The sequence below is a fragment of the Choristoneura fumiferana genome, chromosome 23 (genome assembly GCF_025370935.1).
Source record: "Choristoneura fumiferana chromosome 23, NRCan_CFum_1, whole genome shotgun sequence".
Classification (NCBI taxonomy): Eukaryota; Metazoa; Arthropoda; class Insecta; order Lepidoptera; family Tortricidae; genus Choristoneura; species Choristoneura fumiferana.
The window spans coordinates 10,031,006-10,057,953 of NC_133494.1; the positions used below are offsets into that span (position 1 = coordinate 10,031,006).

At 38.9% G+C, this 26,948-nt stretch overlaps 1 protein-coding gene across 2 annotated transcripts; it reads left to right on the forward strand.

Annotated features, from left to right (window-relative positions):
• On the forward strand, positions 1-26,944 carry LOC141441094 (uncharacterized). 2 transcript variants are annotated; one of them, XM_074105739.1, is made up of 20 exons: positions 1-264; positions 4,805-4,920; positions 8,101-8,340; positions 8,546-8,708; positions 9,142-9,280; positions 9,466-9,678; positions 11,950-12,151; positions 13,026-13,200; positions 14,624-14,720; positions 15,728-15,816; positions 16,572-16,731; positions 17,989-18,112; positions 19,184-19,315; positions 21,965-22,131; positions 22,861-22,979; positions 23,708-23,818; positions 24,671-24,835; positions 25,783-25,856; positions 25,992-26,075; positions 26,743-26,944. In XM_074105739.1, exons 1-20 carry the CDS (start codon positions 69-71, stop codon positions 26,929-26,931), a joined length of 2,955 nt encoding a protein of 984 aa, XP_073961840.1. In that variant the 5' UTR covers positions 1-68; the 3' UTR covers positions 26,932-26,944. The 2 variants fall into 2 exon arrangements, with proteins under 2 accessions (XP_073961840.1, XP_073961841.1); XM_074105740.1 differs by lacking the exon at positions 25,992-26,075.
• Positions 26,945-26,948: the final 4 nt, after the last annotated feature.

A 26,948-nucleotide genomic window follows, 5' to 3' on the forward strand; every position in this document is an offset into this window, starting at 1 on the left:
CACTCAACCGTCGAAGACAGAGGAGTAAATTCGTTAAAAATACGAAGGGACATAACAAAATAATAATAATGACTGATAAAAATCAAGAGTTAAAGGATCAGGTCAAGTCAGATGAAAGTTTCATTAAAGCTCCTACAAAGAAGTCGTTCCAGTCTGCAGAAACTTCGTCCAAGTACATGCGCGTGGGCAGTGTGGTATGCACTTGGGGCGAAGTCTCTAAGGTCAATTACTTTCCTTCGGAACCTCTGGAGCTAATTATGTCAAGTACGAATTTTCCTTCTCTATATTTACTTATCGTTGTATCTTAGCGTTGGCATGCCTACCACTATGTGGACTGACGACATCGTGAGAGTTGTGGGCAACCGGTAGATGCAAGTAGCGAGTTGACGTTTATTGTGGCGTTCCAAGAGGGAGGCTTTTGTTCAGCAGTGGACGCCTTCTGGCTGATGATGATGATGATTTACTTATCTGTGGTGTGAAAGACTGACACCAGCTCCGTGGCTAGATTGTGTTTTTCCATTTTGATCTGTAATATTATTTTATCTACACCCATATAGTAAATCCTCAATTATCGTTTAAAAAATGACCAGCATTACGACATTGGATACTATTATGGACACGGCTGTATCGATACAGAAATCTGTATCGTAATGAGATTCCATACATCATTACAGCACGGGGGGGTGGGCGCCGCGACCACGTGCAGCAGCAGGGCAGCAGGTCGTTGCGCGCGCAGCGGGCGCAGCTCGTGGGGCAGACATACCTACCTAGTTCTCTTTAATGCAGGTCATTCTCAATGGTTCTTGAACACATGATAGAGGATTTAATATATGGATATAGATAAAATATTGTACGCAACTGTACGTAATTATGCCTTAAAACACTCATGTGCCCCTATTATGAAACTCGGCTACGCCTCGTTTCATAAATCCACACTCGTGTTTTAAGGACCCCTATCACGATACAGTTGCATAAAATACGAATGTATTTTATTATAAAAACGTATCCAATTTCCCTTGGCTTTATGGTTTTAACCAGTTTGTAAGATGGAACTTTAAGTTTTCCTGTGTATTCAGTATTCAGTATTTATTTATTGCAACACCTTTTACAAAAAATTATAAAAAATGATGCCCTGTTGGGGCGTGGCAATTTTAAAATTAATTATATTAATTATCTTATACATAACATATGCCATTTTAACCTCATGTAATTTTTAGGAAGAGGTATCTAATAGCCTTTGGCTTATGCACCTTAGTGGGAAAATCAATATATATATTCTTACGTACATACATATACTTATATATATACGTCGCGCGAGCATAGCGATGGCGCGCTTTGCGCGTTTTTCAGCAGCCCTCATGGCGCGTACCTCAAATTAGCCCGAAACATGTCGATCGAGATAAACTCGATTTATGACGTGAGTTAGCCGGATTAATTTCACTAAGTAAATATACATATAGGTACGTATTATTATGATTATTTCAAATATTTTACGATCCGGACAACCGATAAATGACGCCTGCTCAAGGGGCTATCCTATAGTTTTGCGCTTGTCTCTTGGTCAACTTTTTGATCACCTTTCCATTCCAGTGCTACTTTACGTAAATAATTATTTATGTAATTGTTTTCATTCTTTCTTTATATTGCTCACAATACACCCACAACTCACAACACACATGTTGCTTAAGGTACGTATGTGTACCTACGTAGTTATATTTATTCTAAGTCGTAAAAAATATATAACGAATATTTTTTTGACATTTGGTAATAAACTACGTATTTATCTACTTACAAATAAGTGGAATCGTGATTAGGCTTCTAATTACGCTTTGGAAGTATGCTGGAATTAGATTATTAACTTGATAACAAAAATCAGCCTGCAAATTCTTTAATGAAGAAAAAGAAGGTTCATTAGCTTTTTACTTTCTAACACTTATTTTAAAGACGAAGAAATAATGAAATCGTCTTGGCCTTATTAATCTTTCCACAGATCTACCAGCCAGCAAACACCAATTTATTTTTTATTCTACAATAATAGACCATGTTAAATTTTTCATTTTGTATTTCACTGTATCGATTTGTGGTGTTAATGAAGAACCTTTGAATGTATTAATTATATTGTATAGGTGAGGCAATGAGTGACAGGTACTCAAAATGTTTTTTTCCTCATATCACATCATAAATCCGAAAACGGTTTGACAGAAATGTGACTCTTTCATGTAAGTATTTGTAGCGTACTTCCAAAATAAAAATTATGAATATTTTAGTGGACCTAATCTCACATGATCAACAGAAATGCAACAACTGACTTTCTTAAGCAATACAATCTCAATCAATCGATCATTATCATCATTATTTTCATTTTGCAAATTTGGAAAAAAAATATGGTTATATGGGTATACCCAAAATAATTGTCAATTTTGTGACATTTTTTTTCATACACTAGATCACTAGATGTTTATGAGCGGTGATGATCTCTTAACATCAGGAGACCCACTTGCTCGTTTGCCATCCAGACGAATAAAGAAAAAAAAACGGTACGGGCGTCACAAAACTGGCTCAGAAAATTTTGTATGAAAAAAAAAATACATTTTGAAAGTAAAGGGTACACATTTTTTTTGAAAACGCCCACCTACTGCATCTACGAGTACAATCACCTGCATTAATATCTGCCACAGCGGCGCGTGCAAAATTACTGACTCTTCCTACCAACCTTAGAAATACTTGTATCAGATATTTATGTCACTTTGTTGTGTCATATATTGGTGCTGGTGACTGTAGGTGCTCGTGACTGAAAAACGTGGAAGTTTAACGCCGTATATCGTGGCCCAGTGACGTAATTCTTTGTTTATGGCCCATGCAGAATTCGCACGTGACAGTAGGATTACCTTCCTGCTGAACTTGTATTTAATTTGGTCCTCTTGGACAACATAGATCACATTAGACATAAACAGACATAAAAATCCGTACGTATATATTTGTCAAACAAGTTGATATCAATATTTGACAATGCTTTTGACCACCGGGTCGGGTATCGGTATTAGCCTATTTTTATCGTTATACTAGCCGTTACCCGCGACTCCGTCCGCGTAGGATTTCGGTTATCGCGATGATTTCCGCAGGACCTATGCAATTTTCCGGGATAAAAACTATCCTATGTCCTTTCCCGGGACTCAAACTACTTATATCTGTCTGTAGGTATACCGAATTTCATTTACATCGGTTCAGCGGTTTAGACGTGCTGACGTAATAAACAAACAAACTAAACTAACAAACGAACAGACTTACAAACTTTCAAATTTTATAATATTAGTGGGATTTCCAAACATTCTTCTTAATAAAAACCTAACTAACTTAGAAAAGTAGACAAACCCCGATATTGTCATTTCAAAGTTCAATATCCCAAAAACGGCTAAACTGGTTTAAACGAAACATAACTAAGAACTACTAGAAAAAAGCTCGCTTTCACGTAAAAAACCCGCATCGAAATCAATCCATCCGTTTGAAAGCTACACTTCACTACACTACTACGACAGCCAGACAATGACGTCAAACTTATTTATTTATTTATCGGTTTGCCAACAAATCATCATCATCCCAACCTATATACGTCCCACTGCTGGGCACAGGCCTCCTCTCAGAACAAGAGGGCTTGGGCCATAGTTCCCACGCGGGCCCAGTGCGGAGTGCGGCCAACAAATACAACACTATAAAACTTACAATATAATCTTATGGCATAATGTAATAACAGAGTGTTTATCCAATTATAGGCAAACACATCATGCATGCATAACATAAAGTCGTTAACCGAGCGAAGCGACGGTGAGCGTGCTCCTGTCTCACTATTTATATAAAACAAACTTCCTGAGACTGGGAAAATAAAAGAAATGCATAAAGCGCATAAATTCATTTGACTACTACGTACCTACTCGTATAGCACCCCTCTTTTTGCATCGGGGATTAAAAAGCCTTAAATGCGTGGGAATATTTACACTACTTCTTAATTTCATTTTGTTTTATGTATCTAAAACATTCAGCGCCTATTTGTATTATCCGATTTCAAATCAGGGCTGAAATGGTAACCCTACATGAGAGCTCTCACAGGGCCACAAGTCGAGCGGGCCGAGCGCTACTCTTTCTTGCTTTGTCACCCATAAACACATTTTAAGGATCTGTCGGGGTCCATTGAGCAGCGCTGCGACCACGAGAGCGGAAAAATATGTCCGGGATGAAAATGGACGGCGTTTATCATTCACACAAGATAACTTAACGTTTTTGTAACACGGTTTGTTTGCATTTATCTTTTAAGCCATGTAAAATGCATGTAAAGAAATCACTGATGAGTTGCAAAAAGCCGTCCTTCCGAGTTTTTACTTTTACAGTTGCCTACAGTTAAATAAGACTAAGTTTTTTAATGTTCCGTGAAACGTGTTTTCACTCTAGTGAAAAATTTGAATTTTTCTGGTGAAGGAAAAACATCATAAAGAAAACTACACGTGTCTACGAAGTAATATTTTTAATGGTGCATATGAAGTTCTCAATCCGCACGGGGCCCGTGTGGGAATACAACCCCAACCATTCTGAGAGAACGCCTGTGCCCAGCAGTGGGACTAAAATAGAAAGGATTAAATTATTATGATTACTTTTTTGTTAAAGCGAATTTACATTTTGTTTTTTATTTTATTTTCAACATACAAACTCTCAACATAAGTAGGTGTACATATCTACCAGACATTTTCTGTAATATAAGTATTGAAGGGGACAAAATAAATTACTATCACTTTTACTTCTTATTTTATCGCAGGGCAAAGCAGCCTTAGAACCCGCAGTATCGGATTAACGGGCAAAGATTTCTTCTCAATGCAATGCTTTGTATCTGATATGGGACATAAAAGCGACGAAGCCTTATTCGCCGAACAGGTAATAATACAAACAGTTTTCTTTGAAGAGTACGACAATTTATTTTTCACCTCAGCAGCTCAAACAGGCAGTTTTTGCTATGAAAAATCAGTGAGCAAAATCGCATTTTGCTCCCTCCGTAAGACAAAGTACTTAGCTTTTTAATTATTTTTTTTAAATGCTTAGGACAGTGCTGGGAAAAAAGCGAGAGATTGGATCAAATCGATAGGTACTAAGTTCGATTTTCAAATTATGTAGGCCTAAAAAGAAACAAACAAGCGTTCCGATACATATATAACCGTAACATTACAAAACGTCTTGTTATATTAAAAGTATGCAGTGCATTATTATAGGGTTTTAGTATAGCATTTATTGTTCGAAGCTTGCTTTTCTCAAATATAAACTAAAGGCTACAAAGATAAATTTGCAAACAAAACGAGCATAAATTAACGAATGTCCCGCTCAATTTTACTTTTTTATAAGTTTTTTTTTTTACTTTTTAACTAAGCAAGAATATATGAACCTAATAAAAAAATACTATGTTCACCTTTAGCATTAAAAATATGTCAATAATGAATTAAATTATAATCAGGAAAAATTGATAAACAAAAACACGAGGTGAAATTTAAAAAAAACATAGTGAATTTATATGACAGCGAAATATTTCCGAAATGTTAAAATGTTCCCACTCTTTTAATAAAGTATGCAACCTCGTTGTACGAAAGCCACTGCTCTTGTTTTTTTTTTAATAAAATCGTTCCATATACTGCCTATCTCTTAAAGTTGGACCAAATATTTGTCAAATTCAATGAATTTGCAAGTAATCTAATTATATTCATGTTTCCAACAATAGAAATCCTAATAAAATCATATTTAAAGTTTTATTTTTATGCTGGATACTTTTTCGTTCCATATTCAAAGCCTGTCTGCTTACCGGAGATAAATGTGGTTTTACTCGCATGGTACATTTAAATTACGTTCTCGCTGCTGAGGTGAAAAATTGTATGTGTCACACGAGACCAAAGTTTTTTTGCATCTCGTGTGTTTGAATCCCTTGCTGCTCTCAGGATTCTAACCTAGAATCACTCGCTCGCGCTCGTGATTCAATTATAGAATCCTTCGCTTACTCGGGATTCAAAATCAACACTCGCAACAAAATATAACTTTGCTCTCTTGTTGCACAAATAACTATTTTTGATTTTTTTACTGTAACATTTTGTTGGCATAGATTTCATATACATATATTCCTGCAAAATTACAGCTTTCTTGCATTGATAGTCCCTGAGCAAAGCCGCGGACGGACAGACAGACAGACATGGCGAAACTATAAGGGTTCCGTTTTTGCCACATCTGAAATTGTGACTCGTAAATTAATCCTGTCCATTTTCTGGAAACTGTAAGTAAAGTAAGTGAAAGTGAATTGGCATTTTATTTTCCCCAACTCGGCGACGAGTTACCTAAAAGTTGTTTCAGCATTGCATGTAATATTCATGAATATAAAGTTTCCTATGAAATATTGTCGTCAACAAGCCTCTCCGCCATATAATATGCGGGACAGGTAAAAGGGCCGTTAAACATCTTTTGAGGTGATGTAGGGCTCAAAAGTAACGGCAGGATCGCGTCCCCGCCAATTTGATGTGCGTCCCCCTGAGTAGGGTCACATTTCATCACTCTCCACGGCTTGTATTTCCCCGAGGTAAAAAATATCTTATCGTATGTCGTTTTAACTTCGATGGAAAATGCCGTGATTTTCCAGGCCGCTCCGAGCGGAGAGTTCATTTAGAAGGATACAATTTTAATTATTTTGTTTTTTTGTAAGTACCTCATTCATTTTCTGATACATTGAAAGATTACGTACACGTTGTTAGACGTAATAGTGTAAAGGCTGACCAGTAATATAAAAAAAAACCTGACGCGAGGGCAGCATTTCTACGTTCTATATTGCAACATTCTTTACATCTACTCTAAGATACCTATCTGCAGGGCTACTACCGTCCCTCTCGCTCTCGTATTAAATAGTATAAGTGTCAGAGGGACCGCACGACACGAACTTCGAGTTTCAAGTTTCGTAGTAGCCCTGCAGTCATATTGACAAGTGACAACGGTGTCGGTGATGTTATTTAAAGGAATACTTTCTAATCCCTCAGATTTCTTCTATGACAAATACTTTTTATACATTGTGAATTATTTTCCTTCCAAGGCTATGGATAATCTTCGGCATTTCAACGCACAAAAACTAAAATAACACTATAAAATACCACGCGCAAACAACATTAAACTTTGACAGCAATAGACAGATGACATTTCAATTTAGTGTTACCAGAGCAAGAAATAAATTCTATTGGTTTTCCGCAATATGGCGAAGTTTTTTATAATTCTGGTCAGCCTTAATCAATAAAGTATCAACCAGCACGTGATGCTCACTCCAGTATCATCGTGTATGGGTACACCTATACTAGGAGTGAGCTTTCACCTGAATACTTAAAAAACCTTTTTCACTTCTCATGCTCGTATAGTTGGTATTTATGCTGGATCTAGGCGACATAAGATGACTTTTTATGCTCTAGTTCAAAAAGTAAAATCTTCGTCTAAGACTAAGGCAATCAGGTGTAAACAGCCACAAACAAAGAAGTTTGTACATATATTATATTTAATCAAAATCCATACATACTAATATTATAAATGCGAGTGTGAGTGTTTGTATGTTTGTCCGTCTTTCACGTCGAAACGGAGCGACGGATTGATGTGATTTTTGGCCTATCGTAAGGTCGCGGGTGAGCAAGGAAATTCTTATAGTTCATAAGCTACTTTTTATACCGGAAAAATGCACAGTTCCCTAGGGAACAGCAGCGCGCGATTACCAAATTCCACGCGGGCGAAGCCGCGGGCAAAAGCTAGTAAATCAATAAAACTATAAATTTATAATTAGGTATATATTAATGCTTGAACAATAAGAGGTACATACTACCTAAGCGAACAATTGTTTCCACTGTTGATGTTTTCTTTTCCTCGCCTTCGAAGTGAAAAGCAGTGTGTAAAACTTGAGCATTAAACCCATTTTTTCCTCGACGTGTCTATCCACCCTTGCTGTACCAGGTCGGGTGGCTATATAAACGTCTCGGGTAAAATGGCTCGTTTTATGCTCTTGTTGTACAATCTACTATTTCATCGCTTTTCAGTCATATATTATGTATCTTTCAGTTCCCGCCAAATGTAACGCCATTGATGAACGAAGGCAATCTGTGGGGTTGCTTCTACAATTTCCCAGAGCTGTATGCTGATGTGTATTCACCTACCGTCCATATCCTCAAGCCTGAAGATGTGGCAGAGATGACTGCAGGGACGCTCACACGAGACGTGGTCACCACATGCCTTTCTTACTTGAAACGAACGCCCATCCTGGGAGACTACGTTTATATCAAATTAAGTCTCTCTGGAAAGGTTTGATCACGGTCTTGTTCCTATTTTATTAAACTAATAATAATAATCCTACATACTCTTGCAATACCACTTTTTTTTTCCTTCAATAGACGGTTTGGTTAAAGTAGTTTTTGTATGACGAGCTGGTTTTTCTAAGATAAACAGCCATTTTAGTTAATTACCTACTTACCTCTTTACGAAATTAATTACGCAATTTTTATTCCAGCACCTGCTCAACATCGATGTACTGCAACAATACAAATACTTGGTGTACTTAGACTTATCGTCTAATCTACTAACAGATTTATCCGTACTATCGTATCTTCTTTATTTGCAATTCATCTCCGTGGCTTTCAACAGGCTCAACTCCGTATTGGAATACAGCACACGTAAATAAAACATTAGTTCGGTATCGATATGTGAGTAGAGGATTACTTACCTGTCCCCGGGTGTGGATGCGGAAAGGTTAACAGCAACGTACCTACATAATGTACGCGGTCCCCGCTTGCTCGTACTATTCAATTCGATAACTCTGTTTTGGCTCGCTCTAGCCGGAATAAGCGGGCGCTTCTCGTCGAAGCAATGTAGGACATATAGTCCCCTTCTTGGCACAAAACATCGGCTTTTATCCATTATAGAAGAAGGTTTTGCTATTTACCGGGTCGCTGTTCACTGATCTCCTCATTCCCCGCTACGTCGTCGTAAGCCGAGATCAGTACCGCACCTGATTTTCTCATCCGGAAAAGAAATCGGTTCTAGGAAAACAACGCGACAGATGTAGAGTGGAGTAAAATCTTAACATACAAACCTTTCTATTTTCAGCGCAGTGGTTTCTTACCGAAGTACATTATAAATACAATTCCGTGAAGAAGATAAGGGATCTGGATATGTTTTGGTCCCTCACGATTCTAGACTTATCTCATAACAATATCAAGTGTATTAGCGGCTTGCAAAAATTGAGGTATTCTTCAAATTTCTTATAAGTATTTATTTGTAGTAATAGGATCAAAATCAAAACTATCTTGCAATGTGATTCATCTTAGCTATATTGAATGATATATCGCACAATCTCGCGCAGCTTTTCCAAGTATCGTGACTTTGATTATTCTCTACTATGTATAGGTAATTTAAAACATAATTTTTCAGATATCTCCGGCATCTAGATCTCTCATTCAACCACATTCAGCGGCTTGAGAATTTGAATCATCTGCGTTTGCTGTGGCTAGATGTTTCCTATAATAACATATCTAACTTCGAGTTTGGCGCGCAAGCGGGACTCTGGACTCTACTGCATCTCGAGTATCTTAACTTGAATGAAAACAACTTGAAATCGATGAGAATATTCTCAGGGTGCACAAGGTAGGAACAGAAAGTACAGTCGAACCTTGTACAACAAATGTTTACAATGCGTTACATTTAATAACAGACTTCATTAAAACGCGGAGGTTCTGTATTCGAATGTGTTTTTGAATATTCTCTCCATATATTCGCTACCTGTAAACTGATTTCAATGTTTTTTAGGGTTCCGTACCACAGCCGTCGTAGTTATTATTATTATTACAAATGGTTTTTAATGGAGACTGATTAGGTCGTTACGTAACTACATCTTTCAAAACACTTAAGAAATACAGTCTACAAATGGTAGTAAATTAAAAATAGTTTACAAAATTATGTTGGAAATAATAATGTAGGTAGTTTAGGGCCAGTACAGACTCATTTTTATTTTTTGATTTCTGATGGACCGCATTCCAACTGCAACGTAACCGAAACTGCCGAGTTGCTCATACATTTCAAACGCAGTCAGCGTGCAGTTGTGCTAACTGCAATGGAACTGCGATGAAACATGTATGGGCAGTTGGCAGTTGCGGTTACGTTACAGTTGGAATGCAGTCCATCAGAAATCAAAAAATAAAAATCATTTATTTAGTAAATAGGCCGCAATGGGCACTTTTACACGTCATTTTTTAAACTACCAGCGCTTTCGGAAAGACCATCATTGCCAAGAAGAATGCGCCGCAAGAAACTTGGCAGAAAAGAGTTTTTCGAAATAAAATAATTACAATTAAAATACTTAAAAACCACAGTATACAATTAAAGAAATAAATACAAAATAATAATTATAATAATACAGGGATGTATAGGGTCCCTTGTGTAGAATGCTTCCACCGTCATAAATTAAAATAATAATAATAATTTAATTCTGAAATATACATTTCAGGTCAAGTAACCATATTAAGCTTTTGGATTCCGAAGGCAAGCTCACGTCTGCCGCCCCCAAAGTTAGCTCATACGCACCCATGTCATGCTCTTAAAGCAAAGCGGTGCCGAGGGCATGGTATTGCTTCCGTTCCCATCTCCCATAAACTTGATCTGTGATTAGAAATTAAACTTAAATATACAAGTTTAAAGTCCTAAACTAAAATTAACTAAAAATACAAGCAAGGGGTGTATAAAGTTAATAAGTTCCTAATCTTACAGGGATGTAGTAAACTAAACTTAAATTAAATTAATTATGGGCCCTAAGGGTTCTCTTCAAATGTTATGTTCATTTTTCTTTAAGCTGAACTGGGTTACTACTTGAAACTTGAAACTACGAAGTCTTGACGATGCGGAATCTCTGATTTCGTATACTATTCATGACAGAGGAGATTCACACGACGATTAGAAGATACGATCTTAGTAAGCTTGTATAGTTTGAAACTTAAATCTAGTATGAAAAAATCTCGTACTTATCTAAAATCAATATGTCAACAAAATTGAACCTTGACACAATGTTCATAAAGATCACTCAGAAAATTATCTATTTTGAAGTACGAGTTTTTTTTAAAGTAGTGACGATATGTATGTTTGCATGGAGCCTGCGATAGTTGAGTGTGTGACATATATTATGTGGTTTATGTGGAAGTGGTGGAGGATGGGTTTTACAGACATAGCTGACATGCAACTGTGGCAGTAGAGTAGCAAGATCGTATTCATTGATATTTGACCTTCAAAAAGTAATGCCCGAATCTCCCGACCGGATAGCCCAGCCCCAGTAGTTAGAGAACCTGACTACCAAGCTTGAGGTCTGGGTTCGATCCTCGGTAGGGCCAAATAGTGTTTTTCAGAATGCATTATATTTAAAATTTACCGTAAACGGTGACGGAAAAGATCGTGAGATATCGTCTGCGAAGATATTCAATGGTCAAAATACCACAAACGGGACTTATCACGCTAACACACACGAGTAATATTTACCTCGACGTTTCGGCAACATTACAGTGGCCGTGGTCACGAGTAGACTGAAGTTTGGGGTGTCAAGTCTGCCAGCACACTTCACTCTTCACACTGCACTTCTCTCTTTCGCCTTTCACTTCAGTCTACTCATAACCACGGCCACTGTAAGGTTGCCGAAACGTCGAGGTAAATATTACTCGTGTGTGTTAGCGTGATAAGTCCCATTCGTGGTATTTTGACTATGAATGAAAATCACGAAAGTTTAAAACGTTATATTCAATGGTGTGCGTGAAATTCTCAATCTGCAGTGGACCCGCGTGGGATCTACGTCCCAAGCCCTTTCATTCTGAGGGCTATGCCCTGCAGCGGGACGTATATAGGCCTCGATGATGATGATAAGGCTCGTGCTTACAGATTGCGCGAGCTACACATCCGCAATAACCGCCTGAGTATCCTGCTGGAGTTGGCCGTGTACATGCGCCAGATGCGCCGCCTGTCCGTGTTGGACATGCGCGCCAACCCCATCTGCGCAGTACCCGGCTACCAGGATGTCGTGTTTGACACCTTCCCTGTGCTGCTGAGCTTGAATGCTACGGAACTCGATCCTGTTCCACAGGTAAAAACCTTGCGGTTAGGTTGTTTTCAAAAACTGATATTTTTTTTTGTGAGGTGTCTACTCGAACATATGTAGTTTAAGGCTCCCTTTCCACCAGAGATGTGCGAGGATGTGATGCGAGGAATTTATTTTGCATGAACCAATAAAAAGCCGTGGTGGCCTAGTGGTTTGACCTATCGCCTCTCAAACAGAGGGTCGTGGGTTCAAACCCCGGCTCGCACCTCTGAGTTTTTCAAAATTCATGTGCGGAATTACATTTGAAATTTACCACGAGCTTTGCGGTGAAGGAAAACATCATGAGGAAACCTGCACAAATCTGCGACGCAGTTCAATGGTGCGTGTGAAGTTCCCAATCCGCACTGGGCCCACGTGGGAACTATGGCCCAAGCCCTCTTGTTCTGAGAGGAGGCCTGTGCCCAGCAGTGGGACGTATATAGGCTGGGATGATGATGAATAGAAACGCTTCATTTACCTAGCCTCGCTCCGCTTAGCTGTTTCAAATGGAGATGTGCTGTGCGAGCATAGGTAAAAGAAGCACATCTCTGGTGTTAACGCAGCCTTGTCTGTCTGGCAGGGGGTTGCAACCCTACAATGTATGTGGCAATGAAGGAAGTGATTTCTAATATCATTACCAACAATATATAAAAATTTAGATTTATACTATAACGAATTTGAGGTGAAGTTTTAAACACGTCTAATACGTACTGCCTTCCAAAACCCCTAATATTCAAATTTTTACAGTTGGGGATCGTTCTCACCTGTGTTATTACCAATAAAAAAACATTCAGCCTTTATACAATAACGAAAGTCTGGCTGTCACGGGCTCTTGCTCTGTATAAGTAATCGTTAGATTAACAAAAAAAAATATTACCAGAGAAGTTCAAAAATGGACACGCTGCCAGACATGAGCACGTTCGCTACGCGGCGGTTGCTGCGCATGCTGTACGTCGAGCAACTCTCGCGTGGGCACGTGTCGCCGCACGTGCCGCCCGCCGACACCACAGAGGTGCCACTCATCGTGTTCGTGGGCTACGAGGGCGTCGGCAAAGGTGCGACAAGGACACACTACCAGGCGTGACCACGTTCGCTACGCGGCGGCTGCTACGCTTGCTCTACGTGGAACAACTCTCGCGTGGGCACGTGTCGCCGCACGTGCCGCCCGCCGACACCACCGAGGTACCGCTCATCGTGTTCGTGGGCTACGAGGGCATCGGCAAAGGTGCGACAAGGACACACTACCAGACATGGCACGAGTCGTTCACAGATTACAAAATAGTTACTACGGAACAGATACGACACTCGTTTGACAGCCGCTATATTCACATACCAAGCGCCACCGTGTGTGATTTGACAGTTAAGGTCTCTACACATTACACCGTATCATGCCATGACCGTAATAGGAACGTGTCAGACGGAGTCTGAAACGGAATGTCAAACGCATACACATGACATGACACGCGACGGCGACGGTTGGTTACGAAACATGCTAGTGGGCATAGTCTCATACTTTTCGATACAAAGAATATAATTCCAGAGGTTTAGGGGCTGTTTCACCATCCATTGATTAGCGTTAACCGACGGTTAAATGTGATGCCGTTTCCGTCTATTTGAACAAAACAAATAGAGACGGCATCACACCTAACCGCCAGTTAACACTAATCAATGGATGGTGAAACAGCCCCTTAGTCTAGTAATATTTCAAAAAGTGAATTTCAAATCACACAGATATTAGGCTCATATATAACTCATACATCATACATTCTGTTTTAGTCTTTCAAAACATAATTCAGAATTCCAGAGCGTGCCAAGTTTCATTTTGAAAATTACTTAATGCGCAAAAGGCATTCGCTCACAAACTGCAATACTATAAGCAGTAAAACGCCTGTTAAACGTTCCATTACCCCTTTACGGCGCATAAACCTGTTGCTAGATGCATCCCGCTTTGAGTGCAGCGACTCGATACCCTTAGCTAGTTACCAACAGGATTAATTCTCAACTGTCATAAATAAGAGCGGTTTCGCACTACGTATGGCCCTAAAACTACGAAGTACAAAATTCGGACTTCGTATTCTTGCCGTCCCACTGTAATTATTTAATATGAGTGAGAGGGACGATACAATACGAACTTCGACTTTTTAATTTTGTAGTAACTATCCGATTAATTTCCCAGATCGGAATTCGATACGAATCCGTATAAACAGGGTCCAGGCGGCCCAGTTGTCGAACTACGAGTATTTGTATGGTATTTTCGCACTAGATCCGATTTCTATAACTTACTTAAGTATAGTTCGACGACTACTGTCCGTATTCTTACAAGCTATAATAGTTGTAATAGGCTTAACAAGTTAACGAGTAATAATAAAATTAATCGTGAATCAATCATTAAAAACTGTTAGTACTGGGTTGTTGTTAAAATTAGGATTAGAAACTTAAACTAAATTATAATTAAGGCTTTAAATGAGTTACCTACAGGTTCCTTGGCCCGGCGGCTGGCAAGCGAATGCAGCACGAAGATTCAACTCGCGATTCAGCATACAACGGCCGACTTCCATTATCAGGATCACTACAGGTAACTGACATTAAAATACGAAGACCAGCCTCGCAGGTTAAAGAAAAAAAACACTGCCAGTCAGATTGCAGCTATGCCCGTTCTGCCACAATAATGAAGGTTTCTGTGGCCGGCTAGTTCGCTCCAGTATTGTGAGGTCCGTTTGTGTGTGTGTCACGTTTGTGATTTATTGTGATTGGTTTATTATCCAATCGCAAGCAAGTGTAACCGGGATCACCGTACAGTTCTACCATTTATCAATGCTAAAATACAATATACGGGACTTATCACGCTATTTTTACACAATTAATATTTACCACGAGTGAATCACGAAAGTTTAAAACGTTATTGCTTATAGTTGCTAAGATACGAAAAAAATGTGATACAGAATCCACGTCCGCATTGAATTGCTGCTTGCGTGTAGGCAGTGGCGTAGCTATCGTATGGCCAGGTGGTGCAGTGCACCAGGGCCCCAGACTCCAGGGGGCCCTCTAACCTAAGCTTTGAAAAGAGAGAAGCATAAACGAAAAGAAAAAAATGTTGTGAGCAGGCTCTAGCCATTTTTTTTTTGGTACTTAAATGTTTTTGAAGGCCAATAAAAGTTCAAGTTGATGATGGCCTGATTCTTTCTCTATGCACCGGGGCCCTTGTCCACCTAGCTACGCCCAGGGCCGCGCCGACCCTCCACAGCGCCTGTGTGCGAAACCTATGAAGCGCCTCTTTTTTTCACGAATCTTAATGTTTCAACTTATTTTTATTTCTTCTTTGTTAATTTTGACCGAACTCCACTACAAAGAAATATGTTGTTGTGTAAGTGTAACAAAAATAATTTCGATAGCGGCGCCCGGCGCCCCTATTGTCTTGGCGCCTGTGTGCGCCGGAAGTGTGCGGCACGGCCCTGGCTACGCCACTGCTTGTAGGGTTAAAAAATAAATCGATAATCCTGACAATTCTATTTGCACACTCGGAGTAATACCACTCTAGGCCGTGCAAGTTCGCCTTACTAAACAATACTGCCAATTCAACAGAGTGGTGAATCGAAATAAATTTGACGATATGCTGCTCGCTGGCGAGTTCCTCACCTACAGCGAAATGGACGGCGAGTCGTATGGACTGAGTACGTAACACATAATGCTTCCAATGCTTCTTCAAAAGTTCCCAAAGTAGATTTCAGCGGTCTTCATAGTGGATTTCATTTGGAGACCAGACAGGGGTCCGGGGAATAGGAGTGAAAAAATGGGGGTTTTGATGTGGCGTGCATTGAGGTTCTAGTGCTGCCTACCCTGCTGCGGTTAGCTGGCGCGCTGCTGCCAGCGCAAACCAGCTGCTGCCTTCCCTGGAATTGAACCACTGCACGCCTATGGGTTTTAGTAGTTTCGGGAATATAGTAGAAATGTAGCAGCAGGGGGTCTGCCAAAACAGTAAAACTTTGAAATGGTCTGCGAGAAAAAAAAGATGTTGTAAACAATGGGCCTTGCAGCCGTGCAATAGATACACAGGGATATTTGGATAGAAGTAAACTGTGTTCAATTACATTGGAATTCCAGATATTACCTACCCCTAAAAAAAATACTTAAGGTAGTTTGACGTGTTGACACCATGAAAGAGTAATTTAATTCCAAGACATTCCTAATAAATAAAACAAACGCTATTTCAGATTTGAAAACAAGATAAATTTTCAATTAACTGTAAATTAGATTGTTAGTTGGTTATAAATAAATAAATAGTCAATCGAATAGACATTATTCATTTAAACTCCAACTCGCACTTGGCCGGTTTTTTTTGATAATATTGAATATATACGTTAGAGAAAGGCACAATTTAAATTGCTTACTTAAAAATGTCTAATAAATACCATAATTCTGATAACAGGTCGTGAGGAAGCATACATTAAGGACGGGAAGGTGCGAGTTTGTTGCATGGATTTAATTAGCGCCTTGATGCTGAAACTGCGCGGGCGCAGGCCGTTCTTAATACTCACCTCTTATAACAACAAGAGGGCTTTGGCCAGTAATCAACTAGAGCGGAGAACGTAAGCGTACACAATATTTTATTTTAGACTATCGCGGTCATTACTAATTTTCAACCGACTTCAAAAAAGGAGGAGGTTCTCAATTCGGGTGTATGTTTTTTTTTGTATGTTTGTTACCTACGCGATAACTCCGCCAAATTGTGGGCTGAATTTGAAAATTCTTTTTTAAGTTCTACAGGACATAGTTTCGAGGTGGTTCCATTGATACCAAGTCTGGATCTTAGGAAATCGAGGGCAACCCTCGAATATTTAAAGCACACTTATAGCGATTTTGGCATTTTTAACATCAAGTCAAGTATTTACATTAGAAAGTACCGTTTGGTGAACTGGACCCTGATAAAGAAGACCGTAGGTACCGGTACTCTGTTATAAAATGATATATTATATAACTGCTGTGTTTGAGCTTAATGGAATTGTTGTGTGATGCACTTTGGCTACAAATCACTAAAAACTATGAATATTTTTTTTTAACAAAAAATGGAACCGACTTTAAAAAACCTTGAAAATAATTTTCTACTAGTTTGAAGTCGGTTCCTCAGCACGAGCCAGCAGGAGTGATTGAAGTCCAATATATTATTATAGTATGTAGGTGAGGTACACGACTGTAGTTCCACTCCTGCTGGGTCGTGCTGAGGCACCGACTTCAAACTAGTAGAAAATTATTTTTAAGGTTTTTGAAGTCGGTTCCATTTTTTGTTAAAACAAATATGAATTAAATTCGAGTTTAGCTGCTCTATAATCAAGGTACGAGGAACAAACCCCGAATTTAATTCATAAAACTTAAGCGTAATCTTTTGCTAGAAAAAATGAAAGAAATATTTTTTTTCCAGAAAAAAAAACTATTTGCAAATCAGATTCACGTGAACCATTTAAATGAATTATCGTCTTTCACATGAGCATTCTTATTTACACATCTACTCGTACGTACTCGAGCTTTACTCCATAGCTATCTCTGGGCTATCTTGATGCCATCAAAATGAGTCTCGATGAAGAGATTTTAGTAGAGGATACGAACCGTCAAACTTCACCGATCTGATAATAGAATGAAACGTATTTTATAATAAATTTAGTATATTAGAAAATATATTAGAAATGGGTTTACTAAAAAAGTCCTGGACATTGTTTTCTATTATTTTTAAAAAATGTATTTGATTTTTGAAAATCATTTTTCAAATAATAATTAAAATTCGATTTAATTTCGGATCTTAGACTATTTCGTATAATTCCTATGACTAAATACTACTTTCGGTTTTTCAGGGCGCGGAATGCCACACACGAGAAACAGCAGTCGTTCATGGAGGGGCCCCTGGAGCGGTCCACGCTGCAAGTGCTGCTCTCCGGCCGCATCATCATCACCGGCATACTCAACGAGATTCTTATAGTACGATCATGATCATCTTAAGAGCGTTTATACCTGCTGAGCTGGCAATTTTGCATTTTTGTTACCCACTTCTGCTACTGACTGTACACTGATACCTGCTACAATTCGCGGTGGTCGGTACGTAACTGGCCGAATGAGATAATCCACCGCACGAGCCGACATAAATCGATTTCCACAGGAGGCGGCATGTAGGTACCATCAGCCAAATATGTGTTCTACCCCTAAAGTTGATAGTCGTTTGCATGCCATTAATAATAATAATAATAATGATTTATTGAATAATTAGCAGCGCAAGATAACAAAATACAATGTTTTACAGAAATATATGTTACACGTTTATAAATAAAACAATAATGCCAATAGACGTGTCTGTCAACTTGAAAGTTCGACTTTAGCGACATATTCATTTGATAGGAACTTGTTTAAAAATTGATAGAGCACTTATTTGGGTGACCGTAAGTACATGAACTTTTCGGTGAGAGGATGCACAAATACCGCTACACCATAAAGGGGTGTAGGTAGGTACTTACTAGTGATTGTGCGTGAAACTTTGTCTCTATTATTGGGGTACTAGTTACTGGAGTTCTCATATCTGCCTTTCGTCACTACTCGATAAGCTTTTGTTTTATACGGGATCGACCAACGTAGATCGATGAAATATTTTTGTACTCGAAATAAGAAAGTTGGGTAGTCACTTCACATTAACCAGCGAAAATTATAAATTATCTGACGCAAATCATAAATCACGTCTTCATCTAGCGCCGAGCCAGTAAAAAGCTGTCCTTGCCTCACTTGAACACTTATCAGTGACATGATGGATGGGGTTTTGTTACAATTAATAAATTGGCATTTCATCGGCCGGCAATATCTGTGCGGAGAAACTATTTTATTATCTAAACCCAAAAAAGAGTGAAGTGTCTGGGTAGAGTGTTACTGATGGACTGACTAACTGACTTTGTCGGTGATCGATCATTTATTTTATAAATTTAAAAGCCTTTATCAGTGGTTTTGTCTACAAGAAAAAAAGTTTGGGAACCTCTGGTCTAAATCAAGCTTTAATGTTTGTCATAGTGCCTACCGGAAGAGAAGAATCAGAGTGAATTCGTAATAGAATCAGAGTGTTCCCTCCTCATGGATAGCGAAGCTCGTAAAGCCGCCCAAGAGTACGCCAGAGGCGCCAATTTACTGACTCTTATGACCTCCGTAAGTAAATATACTTACTACTTACTGCAACAACGTATAATATTTTTTTCTCAGTAAATTTAAGGTATATACTGATGTTATAGGTACTAGATATATAACTATATTAACATTATGGAAAAATATTTGAAATAATAAATCTGACCGTAGGAAGTGTTACAAAATAGTAGGTACCAACTTAATTTAAGATTTCAGTATAGGCTTGCACTCTCGGTTGGTTAAATAAACAAAACAAAACACAAACAACATTTTGGTACTTACTGGACTAACTTTTTTTTTTTATTCGACTGGATGGCAAACGAGCAAGTGGGTCTCCCGATGGTAAGAGATCACCACGGCCCATAAACATCTACAACACCAGGGGTTTTGCAGATGCGTTGCCAACCTAGATGGGATACCTCAAGTGCTAGTAATTTCACCGGCTGTCTTACCTACTCTCCACGCCGAAACACAACAGTGCAAGCACTGCTGCTTCACAACAGGATTAGCGAGCAAGATGGTGGTAGCAATCCGGGCGGACCTTGCACAAGGTCCTACCACCTGCTTTTTAACTGGAAAGAATAATTAAAAAGTAAAATTTAATTAATTACTTTCTGTATTATGTTCCAAAAAGACAGACGTGTTTTTATTATTCTTTTACCTTTCACGTGCTAAAAGAATAAAAGGATAAACTAAAGTACTCGTGTACTTTCTTCCCACGCTACTGCAGTGTCCCTCGGCACCGCTGCCATCTTTCATTTCCTTACTGAAATTTTTCAATTCCTTACCTTACCACAAACAGTCCAGACACTCGCTGATTCTTTAAATATTAAAACTTATAGGAAAGAGCATTTTACAACGAACAAGGCCACTTTGGTTTAAACCTGTATTCTGGTTTGCAGTTTTTGTTTGTTCTCTCATAGACTCAAATTGGCATAAATAGCCGACATAGTTATCAATACTAGCCATTTGTAGACTTCTACGAGTGAAGATGCTACGGCGTAGTACTGCGTAGCTAGTCGTAGCGTTTCTCTATAGCCCAGTGTTAAGGATACAAATAGGCCTACACGGTTAATTTTAGCAGAAAATCCGAGAGTATTAATAAGGCTCAAACTGTTTTGGGAGTAGGTACAGCAGTCAGCTCACGGTTGGTCGGTCAGCTTATTGGCGACAAATCCCGAGGGGACGGATTACATACACCGCCACGAGCGACCCCGGTTTGCTTCACCTATCCGTCACTACTTACTACTACTTTTGCAATACAACACAGACAGCGTGACAGACAGAATGAAAAGTCAATTATATAAGTTGAACATTTGAAAAATGCTGCATTCATGCGTATAATTTTACGGTATTTATAGAATATGCGTTACGTTACAGATTAAAAAATAAAACAGTGCGTTCATAAGCTACAAAAAAAATTGGAAACAATCTTTGGGTCCATTTTAGTTTATAAATTGTGTTTTAAGTTGAGAACGAAAGTCGCGCGTGTACTTGGTACAGTCAACGTAAGTGATCATTTCTGTACCTTGTCGCTTTCAGTCGTTACACAATTTCGTATGGCTTTCCAAACATGACGTTAAAGTGACAAGGTACAAAAGTGATCACTTATTTATGACGTTGACTGTACGTTCTCAACAATGTCTACGGGCTTATATCTACGAGTATAATGGGGTCAAACAAAAAAAATTGTGAGTTGCTAAATATAAAATTCGAATCTTTATCTCGCAAAAATGCTCTGCGCTTCACCACTCCTAATGGGGAGCGACCATTATGTCGAGCACAACGGAGCAGCTCACCAACTGACAGTGTCAATGTCCCTCACTAAATACGGAGCGAATAAACGTATTTACTTAGCTATGATTACACTAAGGCGAAGGCCACACCGGAGGTGGTAAGTAATATTTTTGTGAGCTGTGCTTTTATGACACTTTTGTGCATTTTGTGACACTGGGTTCAAAAATAAGTTAGAAATGATCATCGTTATGACGACGGATTTTTCTATTAGTTTAGTTAGGTATAACAGTCAGTCGGCACTCGGTTTACAAGCTACGTCTTTTGAAATAAAAGGCGTTACCTTGCCTTTAAGCGTACCACCTCCGATACAGCCTTAGCTTAAGTGTGTATTGTTATAACGTTTATTGAGCTCTAAGGAGATTAGATACCTAAGTGCTATGCTAAGTTGTGGAAACTGCTCAAAGTAAGATATAAGATACATTCAAGGCTTTATACATACATACTTACTTTGAGAATTACTTAGAGAGGAAGAGTTGTTCCTACACTTATTAAGTCGGTAGATACATCTCGCTTACTCTCGCTACGTTTTGTATAGAAAACTGTATATGATTAATTTGGAATCCCTTCTTTTAAATTATACTGAGCAGATTTTCACAATAAGATTTGGTTCAGGTAATGATGCGACAAGATACATGGAATTGTATATGTCCTATCGTGGTTGAAATTGGTATCAAATAGGTATAGGACCAAACTTTTAAGTTCCGAATAGATATTTCAATCACAGAACGGAAAAAATGGTTTTTACATTCAGGTTTAGTTTTTATAGTCAGGTTAACCTAAACAATATGTTCCGTGGTCACTGCATTTGCTAAGAGACCGTATTAGGTACAGAAAACATATTAAAAGACATGAATTAATGATAGTACTTACCTACAGAGCGTGTCATCGCTGGAGGGAGTCTGCAAGAGGTCTCGAGAAGCGTGCAAGGGCAGCCAAATGGACACGAGTCTGTACTCTTTGTACAAGGAATCACAGGGGACGGAGGAGCTGACTGCCAGCGATGTCGGCCCTAGCTCTTACGACGACAGAAACTTTACGAGGAGGTAAAGTCAGCCAAAAAAAAGTTAGAAAAATATCATCTCTGTACTATATTAATAACAAACAATACTTAAACAACTTTACTTCTATTCAAAAAGACCTCTGACTTAAGTAATACCTAATTTCTTGAAACCTACGAAGTTATAAGTCTTAAAAAGCACTGTAGCCTGCTTGGCTAGTTATAAGTCTAGTTTATTGAATGACTTACCTAATGCTTTTAAAGATATTGCGACTTAAATAGTTTTTCGATCTACTAAGTCTAAAGCCTTACTTCCAAGCTTAATGGGAAAATAAATAAGCGATAAAAGAAAATATTATAATTAATAAACCCTTAATATATTTAATAAACCCTTGGTGTACGGGAAAATGAAATGACATTTAATACTATTGTTCCGTAAATTAAGGTTCATGTATATTGGCAATAATTATTATAATATTTCTTATGGATGACTTTATTGTGATGTAAATGTTTTAATTTGCATTACGAATGCCTATGTAAATATTTAGCTACACCTTATAGGTAAAATTGTATTGTTAGGTGCAATTTAATGCTAATAAACAAATAGGTAAATAAATAAATAAGAAAATGGTTTTGAGTATAGATTTTTCCCAATAAACACATTGAGGTTTTCGGTCAGCCCAGCTCTAAAAAGAACTAGGGTTTAAATTTCGCTCTAAAAGTCTTTTTGAACCTCTTTTGAACATTGCACTTTACTTTTAAATTTAATTAACAGGAGCAAGAAGGATACTAATATCGAAGAAGGTCCTAAGACTCATAAAAACGAAAAAGTATCAAGTGTGTCTCATCCGAAAAGCTATGATTTTAGCAAATATACGTCATCAACATGGAAAGGTTATGTTATCTATAATTTATTTTATATATTTTTGGCGCATGTACACAGAGAGTTAGGCCTGTGTTTGCTACCAGTATCACTCACTAGATGCCCCAAAATTGCTATCGGTGCCACCGCAGGCTAAGGCGATGTCGGCGGAATAACCCTAGACATGTTTTAAAGTCTTAGAGGCTGTTTCACCATCCATTGATTAGCGTTAACCGACGGTTAAATGTGATGCTGTCTCCGTCTATTCGAACAAAACAAATAAGAGACAGCATCACGCCTAACCGCCAGTTAACACTAATCAATGGATGGTGAAACAGCCCCTAAATCTTACCTTACTTAATATTATAAACTCGAAAGTTTGTATGGATGGATGGATGGATGTTTGTTATTCTTTCACGCAAAAGCCAAATTTGGCAGACAGGTAAATAAACCCTGGTTTAACACTACTACTTTTTACTTGGCTACTTTTTATTCCCGGAACAATGTATGGTTCCTGTGGGATCAGAGAAGTTTTAGTTTACATACCTACTAATTCTGCGCGAGCGAAGCCGCGGGCAAAAAGCTAGTATAATATAAAAGTATAAATGTTCTGAATGAAGATAGCTGAAGTTTCTGTAAGCATTTTCATTAAATTGGTAAATAAATAAGTTAATTATTTACTTAACTACCTATAAGTTATAATTAACTTGTCTATCATTAGAAAAATATTTCTCGGCATGATTATCGACTTTACCCCCAGGTTTCGTGCCCGACAGCACTAAATCATCGAAATCCGTTACTTTCACATCCCAAGATGCCCCAGAAATGACGGGGCTTAACATCGATCCTCAAATGGACTCAGCAAAGCAATGTAAGATTTGACTTAAATAAAAGTAAACCGTGACTCTTATCACGCAAAATGCTATTTAAAATTATTGCAATGTGGATGCAGCGACATACATTGATACGTCATTTCCATAGAGCAGGGTTTCTTCAACTTTTTGCAGTCACGGACCACTTTCACAATTGAAACAATTCCACGGACCCCTGTCAAAGTTTTTTTTTTGGAAATTTCCTAGTAAATTGGTTACAGACTGACGCTTTATACATACTCTCCATCTATGGACTGACCTACTGTGGACCCCTGACATACATGCTAGGGATCCCTGAGGGGTCCGTGGACCCCACTTTAAGAAACCCTGCCATAGAGTAATAATTTGTAATGGTTGGCGCACTTCATCGTATCGGCGCTAACTCTTAGGCACAAGCACAATCGACAAGTGGTACTTAAGAGCCATTCGATATTTTCTCTCAAGTGTCAGGACAGGATACCTAAGTATTAGCATAGTAAAAGAGGAGACGTAGGTTCACTACAAACATTAACAAAAACGTAAAACCGACTCCAAAAAAATAAAAAAAATAACAATAAATGGAATCGACTACAAAATCCTTGAAAATATTTTACTAGCACTAGGTCGAAGTCGGTGCCTCAGCACGAGCCAGCAGGAATGGAACAATAGTCGTCTACCTCACCTACGTACATACATACTATGGGTCTCAATCCATCCTGCTGGGCCGTGCTGAGTTACCGACTTCGAGCTAGTAGGTACCTAGTGCTAGTAAAATATTTTCAAGGATTTTGTAGTCGGTTCCATTTTTTGACATTTTTTTATTTTTACGTAGCGCGTAGCGTAGTAGCTAATTAAGTGTCTATATTCCACAGCCGCAGATAAGAAGAATTTAAGGTCGATCAGCAACAAGCTGCAGTGGCCGGCCCCGGCGCGCAGCCACAACGTGTACGGCGCCTCGCCGGACGACCTCGACCTGTGGCTGGCCTTCCTGGTGGAGACGGGCCTGCTGCAGTCCAGCGACATTGCCTGCGCATCATGTAAGCAACGACTATAATACGTTTTTTTTTTTGCTTTAGGGGCCATCCTGACAGATCCGTAGACTGTTCTGTTGGTCCATCCGTAAAATAAGTGCTTAGGCCAAATGCGTCTGTTAGGTACAGTCGAGTACATAAACTTGTGAGCGAAAATTTATGTTTAAATAGTAATAAGGTTGATTATCGACTTTAATTAGTGAACGTAGTTAGTGACTTTTGCTTGTCACCCGACGAAAATTTTTGCTCACAAATTTGTGAACTCGACTGTACAAACGAATTTTGGCGTTGTCTGTGCACAACTTCAATGGCGGACTAAGGCGTCGTCCTAATAGAACGCGAATACTTACCCGAACATCGCGCGAGTAAGCGATGCGACCATCGCGTCGCGTGTTCGCGCGATGGCAAAAACTGCAGGGCTAGGTACTTACTACGAAACTCGAAACTCGAAGTTCGTGTCGTGCGGTCCCTCTGACACTATATAATACGAGAGCGAGAGGGACCACACGACACGAACTTCGAGTTTAGAGTTTCGTAATAGCCCTCATGCGGCGCGCGAGCGAGCGCGGTGCCGCGGTGGAATTATCGCGCGAATTTCAACTAAGACACCTATTCGAAATCAATATATTATGTTTGATCGCGCGTTCGTACGAACTAAGTTCGCGCGAATAGATTTACAAACAATTGAGTCGCGCGACCGCGTCGTGCGTTTGGACACCTATTCGAGTTCAATATGTTTGATCGCGCGTTCGTACGAGTAAAATTCGCGCGAACCTACGATGATCGCGCATTCGCATTCTATTAGGACGATGCCTAAGACTTTTTGAGACCCGGGGCGATCTTTAATTTAGCTTTGCTTTAGAAGTTGGACGATGATGTGATGAACTGATGACGCAAATACGCTTTAATGAGTCTATAACGTAATACATTTCTTTTACCCTTCTTTTTTACAGGCGAAACTTATAACATGAGCTTTAAGGCCGAGGAGCCGGATTCTATTATCAGACACCTGAATCACTACGTCAAGGTACGGAACGCTTCCGTTTCCCGCCCCACAAAATAGGAACGTCGTTCAAAATTATTATATAATTGAAACCCTACACCGCTCGCCGTAGCCATGGAGTTATTTCGAAACAATGATCGAGTTCAAATTTCGTTGCAGACGCCTTCGGAGACTATTTCCACGAATTTAAAGGATGACTATGAAGGGATACACCGACTTTGCCCAGGCCTATTCCATGATACTGTTAGTAATATAACCTGTGTAGTGCCTACACGCATCATCATTTCTATTATTTATTTGACCTTCGTTGGGCACCCTATTTATTAAAGTACATAGTTATCTTCACAAAGATTTGGTTAGAGCTGAATAAGCTTGGGTTTCAATTCCGTTTCGGGCAGATTTTGTATGAAAAATCGAATGTTTGTTCTCGGCTTGCTGTTTCTAATTTAAGATGTATCTATCTACCGTTGCTACCCATAACAGCTTTGCTAAGCTTCTGGGACTTCAATTGTGAATTTCCTGTGATATTATTATTATTATTTATTTATCTTCACAAAATGTATAGGTCGACAATGTTTTGACATTTTGATACCTAACTTGTTCACCTACGGAGAACAAGTATTACATTTTTTAAATGTACTTGTTTACAAACTGCATGTAAAGCATGGCGCGCTCAAATTCACTTTCACTCCGGTTCGAAATTTCGTAGATAGGCGTGTATTCAGAGCACGGCATACATTTAATTTCTGTTTCACGCTGAGTGTATAACACTTGAGTTATAGTTATAGTATTCATAACTTTACCTACGCATAGTCGCTTTACTACTTGTGCTTTTTTTTTAAGATTGGTCTGTTCGAGGTAGAATAATATGAACATACTAACTGATGTATTGATTGATTTATATTTGCAGATTACCATGGATGATCCCGAAAAAGCGTTCCGCAAAGCAAAAAAGATAATTCGAGACATTGTGAATGAACAGTGCCATTTACAGCCAATGTTTGATATCGATTTCACGAATCTTGACCACTACCCAACCGTTGCGAAACGATTGGAGAGTATTCGTCAGCAGATCGCGCCTCGAAAGCTATTCTATTAACACATTAAAAATAGTAA

What these genes read in the sequence shown, in the direction of transcription:
- LOC141441094 (XM_074105739.1), top strand. Translation starts at nt 69, where the DNA reads ATGACTGATAAAAATCAAGAGTTAAAGGATCAGGTCAAGTCAGATGAA. An exon ending in AGCGGCTTGCAAAAATTGAG is followed by an intron (nt 9,281 to 9,465) that starts GTATTCTTCAAA and finishes ATAATTTTTCAG; the next exon opens with ATATCTCCGGCATCTAGATC. An exon ending in CATTATCAGGATCACTACAG is followed by an intron (nt 14,721 to 15,727) that starts GTAACTGACATT and finishes CCAATTCAACAG; the next exon opens with AGTGGTGAATCGAAATAAAT.